The sequence below is a fragment of the Pleurodeles waltl genome, chromosome 4_2 (genome assembly GCF_031143425.1).
Source record: "Pleurodeles waltl isolate 20211129_DDA chromosome 4_2, aPleWal1.hap1.20221129, whole genome shotgun sequence".
Lineage (NCBI taxonomy): Eukaryota > Metazoa > Chordata > Amphibia > Caudata > Salamandridae > Pleurodeles > Pleurodeles waltl.
In genome coordinates this window covers 766,569,681-766,589,447 of record NC_090443.1, presented here as the reverse complement: position 1 = coordinate 766,589,447, position 19,767 = coordinate 766,569,681, and the positions used below count along the sequence as shown (strand labels likewise).

Here is a 19,767-nt window from a genome sequence, read left to right as displayed (position 1 = left end):
GCCATCCTCCTCCAGATTCGGTAGTAGCTCAAGCGGCTCAAAGAAGATCAAAGAATCCTTCTGCTCCGATTTCCGCGCCCCCAGATAAGGAGGGTAGAAGGTTAGATAGCATAGGAAAAAGATTCTCTTCTATGGCCAGCCTAGTGCTTAGAGCTGCCAACTCCTTGGCTATTTTGTCTCGATACGACAGACAGCTTTGGGCGGATATTGCACCTTTCATCAATCAACTGCCGGAAGACGTAAAATCAGAGGCAAATAAGACGGTGCAAGAGGGTCAACGCACGTCTGCAGAGCTTATAGACTGTGCAATGGATATAGCGACCACTGCTTTCAGACAGCTTGCAGGTGCTGCTGTATTAAGAAGACAAGGCTGGCTCAAAGCCACCTCATTTCGTCCAGAAGTCCAGAATAAGATCCTAGACTTACCCTTTGATGGCCAAGCGTTATTTGGGAAACATGTGGACGAAGCCCTACAGTCAATTAAAACGGACACGGACACTGCAAGGTCACTAGGGACCCTGCAATATCGGAAATCGTCCTTTCGCCCTAGGGGGCGCGGCCAGCCCTCTTACAGAGGGGGATATCAACAACAGAGCTACTCTTCCTATCCATCATCTTCACAACAATTTCGGCCATACTATTCCCAAAGACAACCGCCTCAACCAGCCTATAATAGACCGTCAGGCCGTGGATGCTCAACCCGCCCTGCTAAGGATTCTGCTTGTAGAACCTGATGTTTTCGAGGCGCCGGCTACGCCCAGTCTTCCTTCTGTCACCCTGGGCGGAAGAATTTCCTTATTTCTCAGTCAATGGCAAACCATTACGTCAGACAAGTGGGTCCTACAATTAGTGGAACGGGGCCATACTTTAGAATTTGTCCAGAAACCTCCCTCCAACCCTCCCCGCAGGACTCCTTCAAGATACCCTCAACAACTCAAAGAAGAGGTCTACAAGCTCCTTCTCAAGGGAGCTATAGAGAGGGTGCCGCGGGATCAACGAGGAACAGGATTTTATTCCAGGTTCTTCATAATTCGAAAAAAGTGGAAGGATTGGAGACCGATCCTCGATTTAAGGCAACTAAATGTATACCTAAAGAAGCAATCGTTTCGAATGATCAGCCTGCAAGACGTCCTTCTGCGTCTCAATCAAAGAGATTTTATGTCATCGCTAGACCTCAAGGACGCATACTTCCACATACCAATCCACCCTGCCCACAGAAAGTATCTGAGATTTACCGTAGCCGGGAGCCATTATCAATATCACGTCCTTCCCTTCGGGCTCAAATCAGCCCCAAGAATATTTACCAAATGCCTAGCACCAGTAGCAGCCTTTCTCAGGAGAAGAAAGCACCAGGTCTTTCCATACTTAGACGACTGGTTAATAAAGGCAAAGATTACACAGGAGCACACAAGTCAACAAGAAAGTGCGTTTCCTTGCTGACCAATCTCGGATTCACGATCAACTGGGAGAAGTCCAACCCTCTACCAGGCCGCAGTATTACTTTTCTGGGAGCAAAACTGCACACGGAATCCGGCATTGCATGTCCCACGTTAGAGAGACAACAAAGGTTGCTAACCCTAGGGAGTTTCATACAAAAAAGACGAAAGGTAACAGTCCGTCTCTTCAAATCACTATTGGGCATGATGTCTTCATGCATACCTCTGATCCCTCTGTGTCGGCTAAAGATGCGCCCCTTGCAGGAGCAGCTAAACCGTCAATGGCTTCAAGTAGCAAGAACTTTCGAAGACCAGATACAAATTACTCCGATAATGATCAAAACTCTCAAGTGGTGGTCTCAAAAGCATCATCTCTCAATCGGTCTCTCCTTTCTTCAACAGCCAGCCCCGTGGACCATAACAACAGATGCCTCACTGGACGGCTGGGGCGCAGTATTACAGGACCTGAAAATAATTGGCAAATGGTCAACTCATCTGGCATCAAGGCATATCAATTGGCTAGAACTCAGGGCAGTGCACCTTGCTTTACAAGCGTTTCTCCCAAGAATCCATGGATCGCGAGTGGTGATAAGAACGGACAACACCACTACGATGCACTATCTCAACAAACAAGGAGGTACAAGATCTCTCACCCTCTCCAAGGAAGCCCAAGCGATCTGGAACTGGGCCTCGCAGCAAGGCGTCACAATATCGGCGGTGCACTTGCCGGGAATAAACAACAAAGCAGCAGATGCACTCAGCAGACAGAGATCGGAATGCCACGAGTGGGAATTAGACCAGACGGTACTCACCCAGATTTTTTCCCAGTGGGGAACACCAACAGTGGATCTGTTTGCGAACAAGGACAACGCCAAATGCCAGTTCTTCGCAAGTTGGCATCACCAAAAGGGATCTTGGGGGAATGCGTTTTCGATAGTCTGGTCAGACATCTTTGCTTACGCCTTTCCTCCCATTCCGTTGATCCCAAGGGTCCTCACGAAGATGAAAACAGAACCGTGCACTCTCATACTGATAGCCCCGTACTGGCCGCGCCAACATTGGTTCACAGAGCTCCTCATTCTCTCAGTCAGACCTCATATTCCGCTTGAGCCGTTACCTCATTTACTAACAATGAACAGCGGCCAAGTTCGACACCCCGATCCACACTCAATGCGGTTAGCGGCATGGCTCCTCACCACAGAGAATTTGCGCATTTGAATATCCTGCAGGACTGCAGAGATATTTTGTCACAGGCCAGAGCGGATAGCACTAACAAGGCGTATCAGTGTAAATGGAGGAGATTCTGTGCCTGGTGTCATCAACGTCAAATTGACCCTTTTCTTTCACTACCAGAAGAGATTTTGCTGTATCTCTTAGAATTAGCTCGATCTGGCCTAGCACACTCGTCCATTAAAGTTCATGTAGCAGCCATAGCTGCATACAGACGTTCAGAGGACACACCCTCGCTCTTCTCTTCTCGGCTGATTAAGAGATTTCTAAAGGGGCTGTTCAGGGTTTACCCTCCTTTCAGACCTCCACCTCCTTCGTGGAACCTGAACATTGTTTTAGCACAACTGATGAAACATCCTTTTGAACCGATCCACCGTGCTTCCATCAAACATTTATCGTGGAAGGTTGCCTTATTGATAGCTCTTACATCAGCTAGGCGGGTCAGTGAGGTACAAGCGCTCTCCATCCAAGAGCCATTCCTACAGTTTAAACAAGATAGACTACTAATGCGCACGAACCCGCATTTTATTCCAAAGGTTCCGTCAGACTTTCACATTAACGAACCTTTGGTCTTCAAGTCTTTTTTCCCTCATCCATCTACTCCAGCAGAGAGGGCATTACACTCTCTAGACGTGAAAAGATGCGTTAAATTTTATTTGGACAGGACAAAAGCTTTTCGACGCTCTTATCAGCTATTTGTGGCGTACAGTGCCCCTAGGAAGGGGTACCCGCTATCCAAGCAGAGTATTTCAAGATGGATCGCCTCTGCTATTCGCTTCTGCCATCAGGCAGCGGGCAAACCTTTGCAGTCATCTGTACATGCTCACTCGACGAGAAAAGTCTCATCGTCAGCGGCACTGTTTGCCGGAGTGCCACTACAAGACATATGTAGGGCAGCAACATGGAAGAGCTGTCATACCTTTACTAAGCACTATTGCTTGGAGTCCCTCTCGCACGGAGAGGTAGCAGTGGGCCAAGCGGTTCTCAGGAATCTCTTCAGGTGAACGTGAGCCATTTCTCCTACATCCCTCCATCCTAGAAAAGGTATGCACATCGGAAAAAAAAAAAAAGAAATAAAGATATAGAACACTATCATAATCCCATAGTAAGCGAGTTATCAGATATTGATCAGGTTACATTACTGTCTTATGTTTTAATACTGGTTTGTTATTTAAATTTCAGCATGTATCTTCACAGGAATATCCCTATTTATATTAGAGATTAAAAGATACTTTTATTTAGGTATATATACGTGTGTATAGATAGATGTGTATATATGTATATCTATATATAGATATATATGTAGGGACATATGTCAGTACACTCATATACTTAATCACTTTATACATAATGATGATAAGGTTTTGTGGTCTAAGATAACCTGTTTATTAAAAAGGTTGTCATTTTACAATGTGCATACTTATTGCTTTCTACTCTGATTCAAGCATGTGAATCTATGAAAGTTCCAATACTGGAGTAAGAAAATAAATTACTTACCTGTAACTGTAGTTCTCCAGTATTGGAATCTTTCATAGATTCACATGCGACCCACCCACCTCCCCGGAGAAGCTCACTTCACCTCTTTCTTCCTAGTAGTACATATACTCATTGTAATATACGCACTTGTGCGTGGAAAATGTGAGGTACTAGAGCTTCTCTCAGGAGGTTCTGAAGGGTGCTGTCGCCTGATTGGTGGACGATCAAGTTTGGTCCTTTTCACAAAATGACTCTGATAGACTATCAAATTGAAGAGGCCTAGGGCCTTTTTCTCTTCAATATGTTTTAACATTACTTATGAAAATTATACCGGGACTCCCATCTCGACGACGGGGAATGATTCAAGCATGTGAATCTATGAAAGATTCCAATACTGGAGAACTACAGTTATAGGTAAGTAACTAATTTTCTTCCTCGTTATCTAACTAATATAGTGGTGTAGCTCCAGGGGCATCTCTTTTGGTCTTCCAATCCTCAGAAGGTGAACTTGCTTGAACTATCCTTTAAATGCGTGATATAGAAATTGGGCCATTTTTGATGAAACCGAAAAAAGCGTTGTGTTGAAATAAAAGAACTAGTGGAATAGCTTATTTTTTAATCTTTCAGGTTTGAGGCTGTGGACCTGAACCTCCATGTTTTTCATTGGTTGTATTTTTTCTTAAAATATCTATATTTCTATTCATTTAAAAGTGCAAAGCTGTGTTCAACAGAATATTCATACAATATGATGAGCCATGGATAAGGTCAAAAGCAGCATCATTAAAATACGGTTGCCTATAGAAGTATACTTCGCTTTTATAAACCGATCAAATAAAAAAAAACATTAATCACACAGTCACTCTTGAGACAATAATCCTATTTGAAAGGTTGTACTGCCTTGACCTGATCTATGGTTTTCTTCCAGGGAGCCCATCTCTTTTAAAAGGTGTACATTCAAAGTGTGCCACAACCACTATGAGAGTGGGCACTACACCTCACCTTTTACCAGGCTAGCTGGTGGCTGGCAGCAGTGGCAATGAAATTAAAGTCCAGCAGATATGGTATTTTACCTGCACCCTTTCAGGGAGACTACCTGCCCTTTCTTCCCTATAAAGGAGTTTCTGGTCCACATTGTTCGTAGTCCTAGGTTTGAGAGAGAGTTTTTATGCACATATGTGAAGTTCTGAGCATAGTTGTGATAATTCAGAAATGTAACATGCACTTAGCTTTATCATCAATGGGCAACTTCTATAGGAAACTGCCTTTCTGTCAGTTAGAGTTAGTGGCTGCTGGTTTTCTACTCTGACAGTGAACTGAGGCCTGCCAACCAGACCTCAGTGCCAGTGCTCATTCCTTTAAACAATGTGATGTCTAATTGTAACACAATTGGTGAAGGACTGTAGCACCCCTGTAAGTCCCTAGTAAACAGTACCCCTGGAAGTTAGGGCATGATGTGCCATGCCAGTCACTGCATTTAATATAAGTAAGTCACCCCTACAGCAGGCCTTTGAGCTCTACGACAGGTTGCATTATATTTGATGTGAAAACATATCTGCATGAGCAGATATGCCCCTGTGATGTGTTTCTAGTACTAGATATTACAAGTGAACATGGAAGCCATCTTAAGGTATGTACTGGGTACTAGTCAAAATGAGTTACCCAGCTACATAATGGCTTCACTGAAACATACGGTGTGTGGCATCAATAAACCCACACTGATTACAGTGATGGATGTATTAATACATGCACCTAGACGGTACCTTCGAGGTACCCCCGAACCCTACTAGTCCCCTAGTGTGCTGGCTAACTGGTCCTGTTAAGCCTGACACCACAGATGAATTTGTGAACCCCTAGGAGGTGAGCGGTTGGAAACTGTACCTGCTCTGGCAGGAGGTGTTTACACCGTCTCAGCAGGAGGACTATAAATAGCATGTCAAAGCAGGATGCTTCAAAGAGTACACCCCCTTTGATATGCAAGCCTGGTTTTCCCCAGACCTGGAGGATGCCACCCCTTGCCACCAGGCCCAATTGGCACCAGGACAGGTGAAAAATTAGCTATGCTGGGAGGCGTGTTACACCTCCAGACTAGTCACACCCCTGAGGTTGGGTACCTGAAGTGCACATGACAACTAGGATTTCTCCATCCTGATTGTGGTGAAATTAAGAGTTCTGGGACAGGGTGATGCACACTACCCACAGGATGTGGTCATTAATGGAGTGTAGTGACTTCAGTGGTAAGTAGATTATTGGCTACTACCATTCATTCCCCTTAACGTCCCTAAATTGAGTTTTCAGGTGGCCCCCTGCCAACAGGAAATCAGATTTTTTGGACCTAAGAAGGAGGAGGACATCGAAGAGCTGTGAAAAGCAAGAACTTAGGAGCAGCAACTGACTTGTCCCCAATCCTGCCAGCCTGCCTGCTGTCCTCGACAGTTGCACCAAAGTCAATTTGTTCTGTAGCTGCTCTGTCTCCAAAAGGCTGAGAGCACTGCCACCACTTCCCTGAAAGCACCCAAGAAGAACTGTGAGAGCTCCAGACCATAGAAAACCTGACTTCAAAAAGCACCACTGCACCCAAGCCCCCCCTGCCCGAGTTGAAGTAGGCCAATAGTGCCAACAAGGTTGTGAGACCCTCTGTAGCTAAACCCCGCATTAGGTTTGTCCAGTTGCCACCTGCAACCTAATTTGTATAGGAACCAAGAACCGTGAGGGGTCTTCACAGTGCGACCCCGCCTGACAAACGTGCCCCCTCAGCCTGAATTGCTGTGGACCAGTGGTGGCTCTGTGTGCCCAAGACCCTTGAGACCTGTGCACCCCTTTGGGTTCAACTGGACCGGTCACCCAATCACCACTTGCAGTCTTTTTTTCCCCAGCACCATTTCCTATTAATGTGAATGGGACACCCAACGCTGTAAAGCACCTCTGCTACATCACATCCATGCATTCTAATGCATACTTATTTTCTGACCCTCTCCTCCATGACTGGAGTCTAGTACATATACTTTCACCAAACACATCTATTCCACTGATGTGTCAACTTTCATTGCACCAAGCACACATGCCTTTTCAAACACTGCTTGCTCCCTAAATGAAAATCTGCCTTTACTTATCACTGGCCCCACCATTCAGCCAAAGCAAAATTAAAAGCACAAAACAAGGAAACCCATGGGAATAAAAGAAAAATCACTAATAAAACACAATAGATAGTGAAATTATATTACATCAGAAAAGTTCACTCCATTTCTTTATCGTCTTGTGGACGTATTTATGCCATTCCATATCCAGAAGATTCATCACACAAAATGACACTGATTTTTATGACCCAGGTACGTCAGGTTCACCACATAGTACCTTAAGCCTTTTTGCTTCGTAATGTCTTTGCATTATGAAAGTGTCACTTCCTGTGCATCATATCATTGAATTGTATTCTACCTGAGAGGAAGTTTAGCAAAATGATGAATGTTTGTATAAATTCAAGATGTTTTCCTCAGTTAATCTTTTTTTTCAGTATCCAAACTGCACATATTACTTTGATACGGATAACTGGTTTACTTTTAAACGTTCTTATAGTTAAAAAATGTGTTTTCATGAAAATAAGCTATGCACTGTTAATTTTTTTTTTTTTTTATAAAGAAATGACGAAACATTCAGTTTTTAAAGGCTTTGACCCTGGTGAACCGAACTGCAGAATCTACGTGAAGAATTTATCTAAGCAAGTTCAAGAAAAAGTATGCCTTATCAATATCTTATTGATTTTATTATTTTATTTGTGAGGTATCATTTTTATGATGGTCTGTTCTTTTTCATCTGCAGGACCTTAAGTTTATTTTTGGGAGATACGTGGACTTTTCATCGGAAACTGAAAGTATAATGTATGTATCCAATCAAAATGTTCTAAAATACTAATTTCTGCTTCTTCTGAAATCAAATCACGTGCTGGATTTAATTCAGTTCAACTGCTGAATTCCTGATTTTTAGAACGGTATTGGCTGTTACGTATTTGAGCAAGATGAATTTCAAGAATCCAATTTGCCATTATATATTTTGCTTCTCCAACTACTTTTTACTGTTTTAAGTTAATCCTTGTAAATGTTTGTTCGTCCTTTGTGCACATGCATAAGGCACTAATTATTGATGCACAAACATAATGGCATCATTTTGGGTCTAGAGTTGAATCAAGCTTGACAATAGGAACAAAAGATCAGTCTGTGGCTTTCCCTGTCCCGCCTACATGCCCTGCATTCACATCAAACCCAGTACAACTTTGTAGCTTTCTCAAAAAAGTCAGAAAGGGTGATGTACACTGCATGACAGGAGAGCAAAAAAATAGGAATAATATACATGCACACAGACACACATACATGCTCTTTCCACCAATCTGTGTAGATTGTCTAAAGCGTTAATAAACCCATATATTGTGCAGCCTTTACGTTTGCCTACTGTGGGTTATGTTACATATTGTTAAACATGAAAATTGGCAATATCACACATTATACACTACACTTCACTTCCCCATTCCCTTATTTCTGCATGAGTTGAAGAAGCATCATGAAAGCTCCAAAATCAAAACCTCAAACCTGCAAATAGACCTATGCTTGACATCAGTCGTAAGAGTTCTGTCTAGCTTCACAAAGGTTCCAAAGCTTCCCTCACCAGGGCACACGTTTGGTTCTTATGGAATGATCAATAAGTTCTGAAGTGGAATAGCAGGGAGTCCAAGTGTCCATGAAGTAAGCAAGTAAAATAGAGGCCCTAATCTATAGTTACATGGTAAAAGACAAATATATTTGGGATGGGGCAGGGCCGCTGCACTAATGATAATAGGCACACATTTTCCCTACAAAAAAGGCAGTGAATATCAAAAAACCTCCGTTATTATTACTTCATCTCAAATGTGCCATACCATAGCGAAAGAATCTACGATAAGAGAAAACCCAGTGGCCAGGGTCCAACATCACAGTCTTAATGACAAGATTAAAAAGAAAAGTTATGGTAGTGGGCAACACAGATTGAGGCATATCACTCTTTATCTGGACTTTTTTTTTTTACCTAGAGGCCCCACAGTGCTGATCTAAAAATAGAAATAATGAACACTTTCACTTGATTTACTTCAATATTTACTGTAAAAGGAAGGATCATTATATAGTTAGTACAGCAAAACAAACAGGTTACCTCTAAACAAAGTCCTTTTATCAGCCTTCAGCATTTTGAAAACTACATTAAGAAAGTATAGATTTATTGTTGAAAAAGCCACTGGCGAGGTAGAGGTGAAAGAGAGTATAGACCTCCGAGTGCTCTAAACAATCTCCTACAACACGTAAAGACACCTATTAACTAAGAGAATTGAGTACAAATGTCCTCTTTTTCCCTGCTTCCATTTTTATTGCGGTAATGTAAATGAACAACACACACAATAAAAAAATTGTTATAGACAGACAAATATTTCTCAACACCATCTTCCATTAATAAGAACTACGATTGATCAGTTCTAACCAGTATAAAAATAGTAAAAACGTATCAATCTTGGATAATCATTTGTGACTAGATCCTGATTATAACGTTTATTTTGACTTCCTTTAGTAAAATTAGTGATCAGCTGAAAATGGATGAATTGCATTATTGAGATCTGCTTGACACGCAATGCCAGTTGGGGCTATAGAAGAAAGGTTATGCACTTGAGTGTTCTGAAGAAGCAAAATTCTGTCAATTATGATGGTTGCAGGCAATGCTCTGGGAGGTTCACAAGTCCTTCTATGGCCTTGACAAGTACTCACTGTAAAAATGCATGAGCATGAAAAAAGTACTCTTGTCAGGAGAGAAGCAGCCAGAGGTCAGTGGAGAATATAGGGCCATTGCATCCATGTAGGCTTTGTTAGCTCTTTTGTTGGAACTAAAACGTTGTAACTCATACTGTTTCAGAAGGTGGTCAACAAAGAAGTAATATCCATTTGGAGGTCATTGCAGTTACCTCTGAATTAGTGCTTACTAATCTTCCATAGATGGGTTTACTTCCATAGACTTCAGGGCTATTGTTTACTAACTTCCTCCCCTTCCCTAATCCAATGTGGAGATAATTAGCACAAGTGCCCAGTTGGCCCTTCTGGGCAGTTCAAACCATTTCCTCAACAGTTTTATGGTACAGCCAATTTTTACCCTAACACTGTGTAAGATGGTGACCATAGATATTTGTGACAAAACCTGTGTATCAGATTAGGGGTCTTATGCTCCATGGTTCACATTCTGGCTTCATGTTCACTTCAGATTAGAGGCTGAAAGATTGGCTGAGGTTCTAGATAACATATAGGGAGAGAGCCAAAAAGCAATGGCACCCTTCACATCTTCTGTTAGATGTTAACCTTTGAAATAAATATTTATTCATCCAAAAGTGTTGAGCCAGGTATCCCCCACTGAATCATCATTGGAATCCAGGGACGCCGAATGAGTCATTTTTAGAACTCGGGGACCCCAGTCTAAGAAATGGTGATGGTTTAAACTGCAAAATAATACACAAAATATGGAAACGAGCATTCATCACCGAAATACACAAATGATGGACTATTTTATCTCATTCACAATCAAATATAAACAAAATCAAAATGCTAATTTTAATAGGAAGGTTGGGCCTCCTAAATTCTGTTCTGTTTAGTGCACTGGCACTGCTCCCACAAATCAATCTGAGGCTACCAACTTAATTTTGAGGCTCCAATTTCAAATTCCTTCACATCTACAGATTATTTTAAAATATTCACTTTTACATTTTACTCCTGTATTTATGTACACTTTATCAATCTATGAATATTATTTTATTTTCTAAGCAGTCGCGGACCCCCTATTTAGGCATTGTGGGCCCCCAGAGTGCCACAGGTTAAGAATCTCTGTTCTACATGATACAAAAGTGTGAAATTGCTTGAGCTATCTTTTAGCTGCATGATTTAATAATCGTTCTGAATCTGATGGAACATAAACAGTAGTGTTTTTTTTAAATAAAAGGACAAGTAAAATAGCTTTTTTGTAATTCTTTCAGGTTTGATATACGTTTAATGAAAGAAGGTCGCATGAAAGGACAAGCATTCATAGGCCTGCCTAATGAAAAAGCAGCTGCAAAAGCTCTGAAGGAAGTAAATGGTTTTGTGCTGCACGAAAGGCCGATGGTAGTTGTATCCTTTTGTTAGAGATTTTTAATGCATTTGTTTAAATGTTTTTTAATGGCATGATACTAAAGTTTTAACACATGGCTGTATTAAAAAGTAAATGAAACCTGTTTGTAAAAGTATGTTTTCTAAGGCAGATTGCTTGGTCTCCGGTCAAAAGCAGTTGGTTTCCAAACTGCTTGTCCAAGTACTATAAAAAGAAGGCACTACATTTATTTTTCAGCGTGTTTCAAATGTTACAATTCTCCAAAACACATTGGAGATTTTGTTTAACTATTTAAATTAGAGTGTATTACAAGAATCTGGACTGTACTAGGGGTAATTATGCTGCTTTTGCTCAATATGAGCTTTGTTTTGAATTTTCAGTCTACCTGCACCAATACTTGTAGCTTTGTTTATTTCCATTCTGACCCCATTTCAGTCTAGTCACAGCAGCTGTATTTATTTCTAGAACACACATTGACCCCAAGGAATATTTAAAGAACAGAAATAAGCTGATTGGCCCAGTGATATTTTAACTTTTGACCAGTGTCTAGCAGAGTTTGCTACAGTGGATGCATTTGTTTCCTGAGCCCACAGACCTGCGTCAGGTGTCGCTTGCATAAGTGGTACTTCCTGTATTACAGGGAAGTTCATATCTTTCTGGACAGGTGCTGATTTGCCATACATCCTGCAGTATTCATTTTGCATCCAGTTCTACAAGACATGAAGATGAGATGATCACTGATCATAACCTTACACATGGTGGCCACACTAATGTAATCTTGTCTTCTGTGGTCATTGTTACAACACTAATAATATCAGTGTGGTGATTTTCATTGAACATAAGTATCTCTTATTACAGAAAAGGTTGGAGATCCCTGCTCTGTGTAGTTGCCATAAAGTGACTACTTCTGTGAACCAATTTATTATTCAGATTATTTTGAAAAGTCAATTATTCAAATTGACTTATTTTGAAGACTAACATTGTATGCAATTTAAAGGAAATGTGCATAGGAGAATATGTGCTAGTTGTATCACTGTCTGAGTTATTTGTTTCAGAAGCAAATTCTTTGGAAAAAATGAGTAGCAAAGGCAATTTTTTATTATTTAACACAGTAAAGGTTCGTTTCAGTGAAAAAAAAAATATTTTACCTTATGGTTTTAGTATATCTCACTGTGTGCAAAAAATGTTAATCAAGCCACAATAAGCATTGTGTGGCTGGGATTCTTTTTAAGGATTGTTGTAACCTGCTTCTTATCACCCCAAGATACTGTCTGAAAAATGTATTTTGGGAAGTCAGACATTTAGCACATACCATGCCCTTTTTGACCCTATCCAAAGTGAATATGTTGATACTTGTGCCTAGAATTTAGGGTACCTACTCATTTTTAACCAGACTGTACTATTACATTGTAAATTACCAACCTTGACCAAATGTTAGCAATTTGCCCGATCTGCAAGGCCAAAAGAAAACTCCAAAGAAGGACAAAGGAAAAACACATTGTAATGTAAGTGCTCATCTTATGATCAGAAATTATTTCAAGTGAATAAATGTTAATTTTGTATACCAGATTGATCTTTAAGTAACAGACTGCTATGCAAAGTGTAAGCATCCGGTGCATTGTATCCACACACTGTGAAGAACTATTGTGATACTGATTATTACTTTTTAATGAGCCATTGCTGCCTGATGTGATAGCCCAAACATATGGTTTGAGTGCCATATTTAGTAGCCAAGCAGATAGTATGTACATAAAAATATAGATATTGATGTCTGTCATTACGTGTTAGTTATTTCTTCTAGGTTTTTATTAGGTCTCACCTGAGACCGTGCATACACTGTCACTTGGGAAGCATTTTGTTAGCTTAAATGAGGCATAGAGCCAGCCAATTGCTTTCCATTGGTTTGCTTCGTCAGTCTTATTTCAATGCTTTTGTTTGGTTAGTGTGTGCTACTGTGAGAAAGTAGCCTCTTTCTAGCCTTGTTACCCCCACTTTTGGCCTGTTGTGAGTATATGTCAGGGTGTTTTCACTGTCTCACTGGGATCCTGCTAGCCAGGGCCCAGTGCTCATAGTGAAAACCCTATGTTGTCAGTATGTTTGTTATGTGTCACTGGGACCCTGCTAGTCAGGACCCCAGTGCTCATAAGTTTGTGGCCTATATGTATGTGTTCCCTGTGTGATGACTGTCTCACTGAGGCTCTGCTAACCAGAACCTCAGTGGTTGTGCTCTCTCTACTTTCCAAATTGTCACTAACAGGCTAGTGACCAATTTCACCAATTCACATTGGCATACTGGAACACCCTTATAATTCCCTAGTATATGGTACTGAGGTACCCAGGGTATTGGGGTTCCAGGAGATCCCTATGGGCTGCAGCATTTCTTTTGCCACCCATAGGGAGATCTGACTATTCTTACACAGGCCTGCCAGTGCAGCCTGAGTGAAATAACGTCCACGTTATTTCACAGCCATTTACCACTGCTCTTAAGTAACTTATAACTCACCTATATGTCTAACCTTCACCTGGTGAAGGTTGGGTGCAAAGTTACTTAGTGTGTGGGCACCCTGGCACTAGCCAAGGTGCCCCCACATTGTTCAGGGCAAATTCCCCGGACTTTGAGTGCGGGGACACCATTTCACACTTGCACTATACATAGGTCACTACCTATGTATAGCTTCACAATGGTAACTCCGAACATGGCCATGTAACATGTCTAAGATCATGGAATTGTCACCCCAATGAGACAATTCCATGATCCCCCGGGGTCTCTAGCACAGAACCCGGGTACTGCCAAACTGCCTTTCCGGGGTCTCCACTGCAGCTATTGCTGCTGCCAACCCCTCAGACAGGTTTCTGCCCTCCTGGGGTCTAGGCAGCCCTGGCCCAGGAAGGCAGAACAAAGGATTTCCTCTAAGAGAGGGTGTGAAACCCTCTCCCTTTGGAAATAGGTGTGAAGGCTGGGGAGGAGTAGCCTCCCCCAGCCTCTGGAAATGCTTTGATGGGCACAGATGCTGCCCATCTCTGCATAAGCCAGTCTACACCGGTTGAGGGATCTCCCAGCCCTGCTCTGGCGCGAAACTGGACAAAGGAAAGGGGAGTGACCACTCACCTGACCTGCACCTCCCAGGGGAGGTGCCCAGAGCTCCTCCAGTGTGCCCCAGACCTCTGCCATCTTGGAAACAGAGGTGTTGCTGGCACACTGGACTGCTCTGAGTGGTCAGTACGATCAGGTGACGTCAGAGACTCCTTCTGATAGGCTCTTACCTTTCTTACTAGCCTATCCTCCTTCCTAGGTAGCCAAACCTCCTTTTCTGGCTATTTAGGGTCTCTGCTTTGGGGAATTCTTCAGATACCGAATGCAAGAGCTCACCAGAGTTCCTCTGCATCTCCCTCTTCACCTTCTGCCAAAGGATCGACCGCTGACTGCTCAGGACGCCTGCAAAACCGTAGCAAAGACGACTACTGCAACCTTGTATCGCTTCATCCTGACGGCTTTCTCGACTGTTTCCTGGTGGTGCATGCTCTGGGGGTAGCCTGCCTCCTTCTTGCACCAGGAGCTCTGAAGAAATCTCCCGTGGGTCAACTGAATCTTCCCCCTGCAACCGCAGGCAACAAAAGACTGCATCACCGGTCCTCTGGGTCCCCTCTCAGCACGACGAGCGTGGTCCCTGGAACTCAGCATCTCTGTCCAAGTGACTCCCACAGTTCAGTGACTCTTCAGTCCAAGTTTGGTGGAGGTAAGTCCTTTCCTCCCCACGCTAGACTGCATTGCTGGGTACCGCGTGATTTGCAGCTGCTCCGGCTCCTGTGCACTCTTCCAGGATTTCCTTCGTGCACAGCCAAGCCTGGGTCTCCAACACTCTAACCTGCAGTGCACACCCTGCTGAGTTGTCCTCCGGTGTCGTGGGACTCCCTTTTGTGACTTCGGGTGGACTCCGGTTCACTCCTCTTCTAAGTGCCTGTTCCGGTACTTCTGCGGGTGCTGCCTGCTCCTGTGAGGGCTCCCTGACTTGCTGGGCGCCCCCTCTGTCTCCTCATCCAAGTGGCGACATCCTGGGCCACAGCAGCATCCAAAAACCCTAACTGCGACCCTTGCAGCTAGTAAGGCTTGTTTGCAGTCTTTCTGCATGGGAACACCTCTGCAAGCTTCTTCACGACGTCGGACATCCATCCTCCAAAGGGGAAGTTTCTAGTCCTCTTCGTTCTTGCAAAACACCAGGCTTCTTCCATCCGGTGGCAGCTTCCTTGCACCCTCAGCTGGCATATCCTGGGCTCCTGCCCACTCTCTACACTGTCGCGACTCTTGGACTTGGTCCCCTTGTTTTACAGGTACTCAGGTCCGGAAATCCACTGTTGTTGCATTGCTGGTGGTAGTTTTCCTTGCAGAATCCCCCTATCACGACTTCTGTGCTCTCAGGGGGTTGTAGGTGCACTTTACACCTACCTTACAGGGTCTTGGGGTGGGCTATTTTTCTAACCCTCACTGTTTTCTTACAGTCCCAGCGACCCTCTACAAGCTCACATAGGTTTGGGGTCCATTCGTGGTTCGCATTCCACTTTTGGAGTATATGGTTTGTGTTGCCCCTATACCTATGTGCTCCTATTGCAATCTATTGTAACTTTACAATGCTTGCTTTACTTCCTTTTGCTATTACTGCATATTTTTGGTATTGTGTACATATATCTTGTGTATATTGGTCATCCTCATACTGAGGGTACTCACTGAGATACTTTTGGAAAATTGTCATAAAAATAAAGTACCTTTATTTTTAGTATATCTGTGTATTGTGTTTTCTTATTATATTGTGCATATGATACCAGTGGTATAGTAGGAGCTTTGCATGTCTCCTAGTTCAGCCTAAGCTGCTCTGCTATAGCTACCTTCTATCAGCCTAAGCTGCTAGATACCCCTCTTCTACACTAATAAGGGATAACTGGACCTGGCACAAGGTGTAAGTACCTCTGGTACCCACTACAAGACAGGCCAGCCTCCTACAGCTACACAATGGCAGGCAATACCATTATGTGTGTGCGTGTTACTTACATTCTTCTAACTTTTTTTTGTTTTAGTTGTATTGCAGATACAATATTCCTTTGTGTTGCCCCTCTTTCTGCCTGTCCATGTTGCCTTTTGCCAGGCCTAAACCTCCCTCTTTTAAGACTTATAAATCACCCCTCAGGTCCTAAATGCTCACAGGGCAGGGTGCACTGTATTTAACAAGTAGGACATGTGTACTTATGTTTTTACGTGTACTGGTAGTGAAAAATCTCCAAGGTCATTTTTCACTGTGGCAGGGCTGGCTCAGTTGTGGGAAACAGTGGGTTACACCTTCTCTTGGTGCGAAATTACAATTTCTCCGGCTTGAAGCTTTACTGCCAAAAGTCAGAGGCTTCACTGAGATTAATCCAGCAGCTATCCAACAATGTGCTGCCCTTTTCGGCCACTACATGTTGCCTTGCCCTACTGAGGATTTTTGAGTTCCACCCCAGAGACTAAGTCCAGAGGTAACACTGTTCACCGGGATGGGCCTTGTCCCTGTATCTGACTGGTGCTCCATTCCAGTCGTCCTTAACTTTTGACCTGGCCTATTGCAACCGTATAACCGCAGTGGATGCTTAACACTTTCTGATGCTATTTTGAACCTACAACTTCAACCAATCTTAACTCCAGTTCTACTTACTGGAATTTTGTCATTTTGGTGTCATTTTATTATTTAAAATCTATTTTTCTCTACATTGTTGTGGGATATTTCTTGCTTTTAGGTTAAGCCTGACTGATTTATTCCAAGCTACTAAAGGGTTAAGCACAGATTTATTTAGTGACTTTTGTGGTTCACCCTGACAGGGATTGTGATTTTGATTCAATTATTATTTGAAGTATGTTCTCACCCTCCTCAACTAATACCTGTCTTTGTTACAACAAGCCATACCTTATCATACCTGTAAGGATATACCTCTTTTTGCATGATAAACCCCAACGTTTTGGACTGATGTTGCTAGTTTTTTGACTCCGAGTGCACTGAGGCCTGCCAACCAGACCTCAGTGCCTGTGCTCTGTATGAGTGTCCCATACCAATTTGGTATAACTTTACTTACATATAAGTCCCTGGTACATTGTAAATTAAAGTATCTCATTAGGACTGCAGTACTTATTGTGCCACCCTGGATGGGACAACGTGAAAACATATAAACGTGCAGAAGGAGGAACCGTTCTTGGTACACACCCCTCCCCTCCATTGCAGTCATTAAGTCGAACACACATCGATGTTGCATCATCATGAGGCAGATGGCTCACAGTTCTCCTGTGATTAAATTAAGGCTGAGCTAAGTGCTATTCATCATCCTGAGCATTTCTCAACTGGGAATTTGTAACCTGCGGGCGTTCACTTCACTCTTCACAGTGAAGAATGGTATGGACCCTCCCGCAGATATTTGTATGTTAGAGAACAGTCTGAATTCTTCTGGAATGTCCTGGTACTGAGCCCAGCCAAAATGATCAGCACTTCTTTTTCTAAAGCCTGATGCAACAGAGTCGTCTTCTGTTTTAACGGAGGTTGGTACAACTTTGACCGTTCTTCTCCGGGAATGACCAGGGTCGGGGTGTGTATGGTGACAGGGAGCAGAGGCCCTACCATCTGTGGATGAGCTGAATGTAGGCCAACTTACCTCATTGGCAGGAAGTGTCCAGAATGTGCAGGATTGTGCCACAGTTTTCATTTGTTATTACTGGAATTGTTCCTTTGCCTCTGAAACACAAGGAATAAAGTGTGAGTTTCTGTACAATAAGGGGTTGCTCCTTCCCTTCTATTCACAAATATATGTATCAGAATCCCAGATTTTCTGACATGGGGTATCGATGCTTTTATTGATCTCTCCCCTACGAGACTGATTTCCCTTCGTATCATCTAGGTGGATGGCCCTGCACAGGAATTCCATCTCTGGGGTCCATTTGTTATTTAAAAAGGCAGCCCTAGATATGTTAAGGGCCACCCGGGGACCATAGATGGAAGCTCTAGTGGATGTGTTAGTACATTGGTTTGGTGGTTTTGCTACCTCCAAGAATCTCTTTTCCGGTAAGTCTCCGGGTCAAACAGTATCCTCCCCTATGGTGCCCTTCCTGAGCATCCTGTCTAGCTCCGTTTGAATATTGCTAGGTTCGGTAAAAAGGTACAGTGCTGTGGTAATGGTTTTGTATCGGGTCAGATTTACTACTACCCTATGGGGTTCTACTCCGATGGGTTGTATTTTGGTCCTATTCCTATATAGTTGGAGAAGGCATTTTGCTTTTTCACGGGCTTTTTAACAATGCATAACCACATAACACATAGAAACGTTTAGGTCTTGAGATAAATCCAGGGGAGATTTTTGTTTTTGTTTTTTTAGTTTTAACATTAACAAGTTCTCGGAGCTGTTTGAATTTCTTTATCCTGTTGAGAGTATTGATGTGGGTGCTGAAAAGTGATGGTCAGCTGTACAGGTGATGAACTTGGAAGCTCGATTGCACCTGTTGTATAAGAGATAGGTTTGGTTTATTTTAAAAACATTGCATCCTTGCATGTATCCTCACCAGTTATTTTTTTAGGGGTTCCTGTGCTTTTCTTTGGTGGGGTGTTTCTTCTACACTTCGTTTGTATCTGTTTTAGTCAGACCCCGGAAGGTGGCCCCACTTGGGTTATCTATTTTGGGGGGAAAAATTAGTAATTTTTTATGGGTTGTTGGGCTTCCTCCCCTCTCTGTGCCTGACTAGGTGCACACCAGTAAAGCATTGTTTATGGGGTGACTTCGCAAGCATGTGGGTGCTTTCAGTTATTAACTAGCCCTCTGTGGGCGTTGCCAGCTCTCCAGTATCCTGTCCCTTCTAGTGTGTGCATGGGGGTGTCATCATTGTGGCCGAGGTTCTTAAATCTATACATGTGTGGGGCTATGTATAAAGAGGAGGCACTTTGCAACTGAACGTTGTTTGGCGAACGCAAGTGCCCTGAGGTCTTGTGTATACTCCTCTAGTTCTAGCATGTGGCATGCAACGTGACCTTCCCTAGTAGCACCCGATGTTTTGACTACACCCTTTTTCTAGGGTCTTCCTTTGGGCTAGCTTAGGGCTTCTTTTTATTGGTAAATGGGCTCTTCCCTGGATAATTTAATGATCTGTTATCTTCAGCTGTCGTGAACCGGAGGGGGTCTGAGAGTTGTTCCACAGCCCCATGTGCCTCTGAATTTCGGTGTCCGACATTGGGACTATTGCTTCCTTAAGATGATGTGCGTAAGGCCTTGTGTTGGCTGATTTCTAGGCCTGGTACAGGTGTGAGCATATCTTTGCATTCTGTTCTGATTGGAGCTGTGATGGATCCTTTTGGGCTCCCTTTTCCTCAGCACCCCTGTCTCCCTCGGAGAGAATGTGTCACTACATGGAGAGTCCGGTACAGAGCCAAGAACGTGTTGACTTTTGGCCAAATGATGGTAATGGACTGGTGCGGCTGGTTGTTTTGGT

General features: G+C 43.1%; 1 protein-coding gene across 3 annotated transcripts in view; it reads left to right on the top strand.

Annotated features, from left to right (window-relative positions):
- RNPC3 (RNA binding region (RNP1, RRM) containing 3) overlaps nt 1-19,767 on the top strand; it is a 132,098-nt gene that overhangs the window by 88,394 nt on the left and 23,937 nt on the right. For all 3 annotated transcript variants that reach the window (XM_069232417.1, XM_069232415.1, XM_069232416.1), the window contains exons 11-14: nt 7,776-7,870; nt 7,956-8,014; nt 11,167-11,299; nt 12,718-12,784. In XM_069232417.1, the coding sequence (XP_069088518.1) occupies nt 7,776-7,870; nt 7,956-8,014; nt 11,167-11,299; nt 12,718-12,783 (353 nt within the window). In that variant the 3' untranslated portion in view covers nt 12,784. The remainder of the gene's footprint in view (nt 1-7,775; nt 7,871-7,955; nt 8,015-11,166; nt 11,300-12,717; nt 12,785-19,767) is intronic.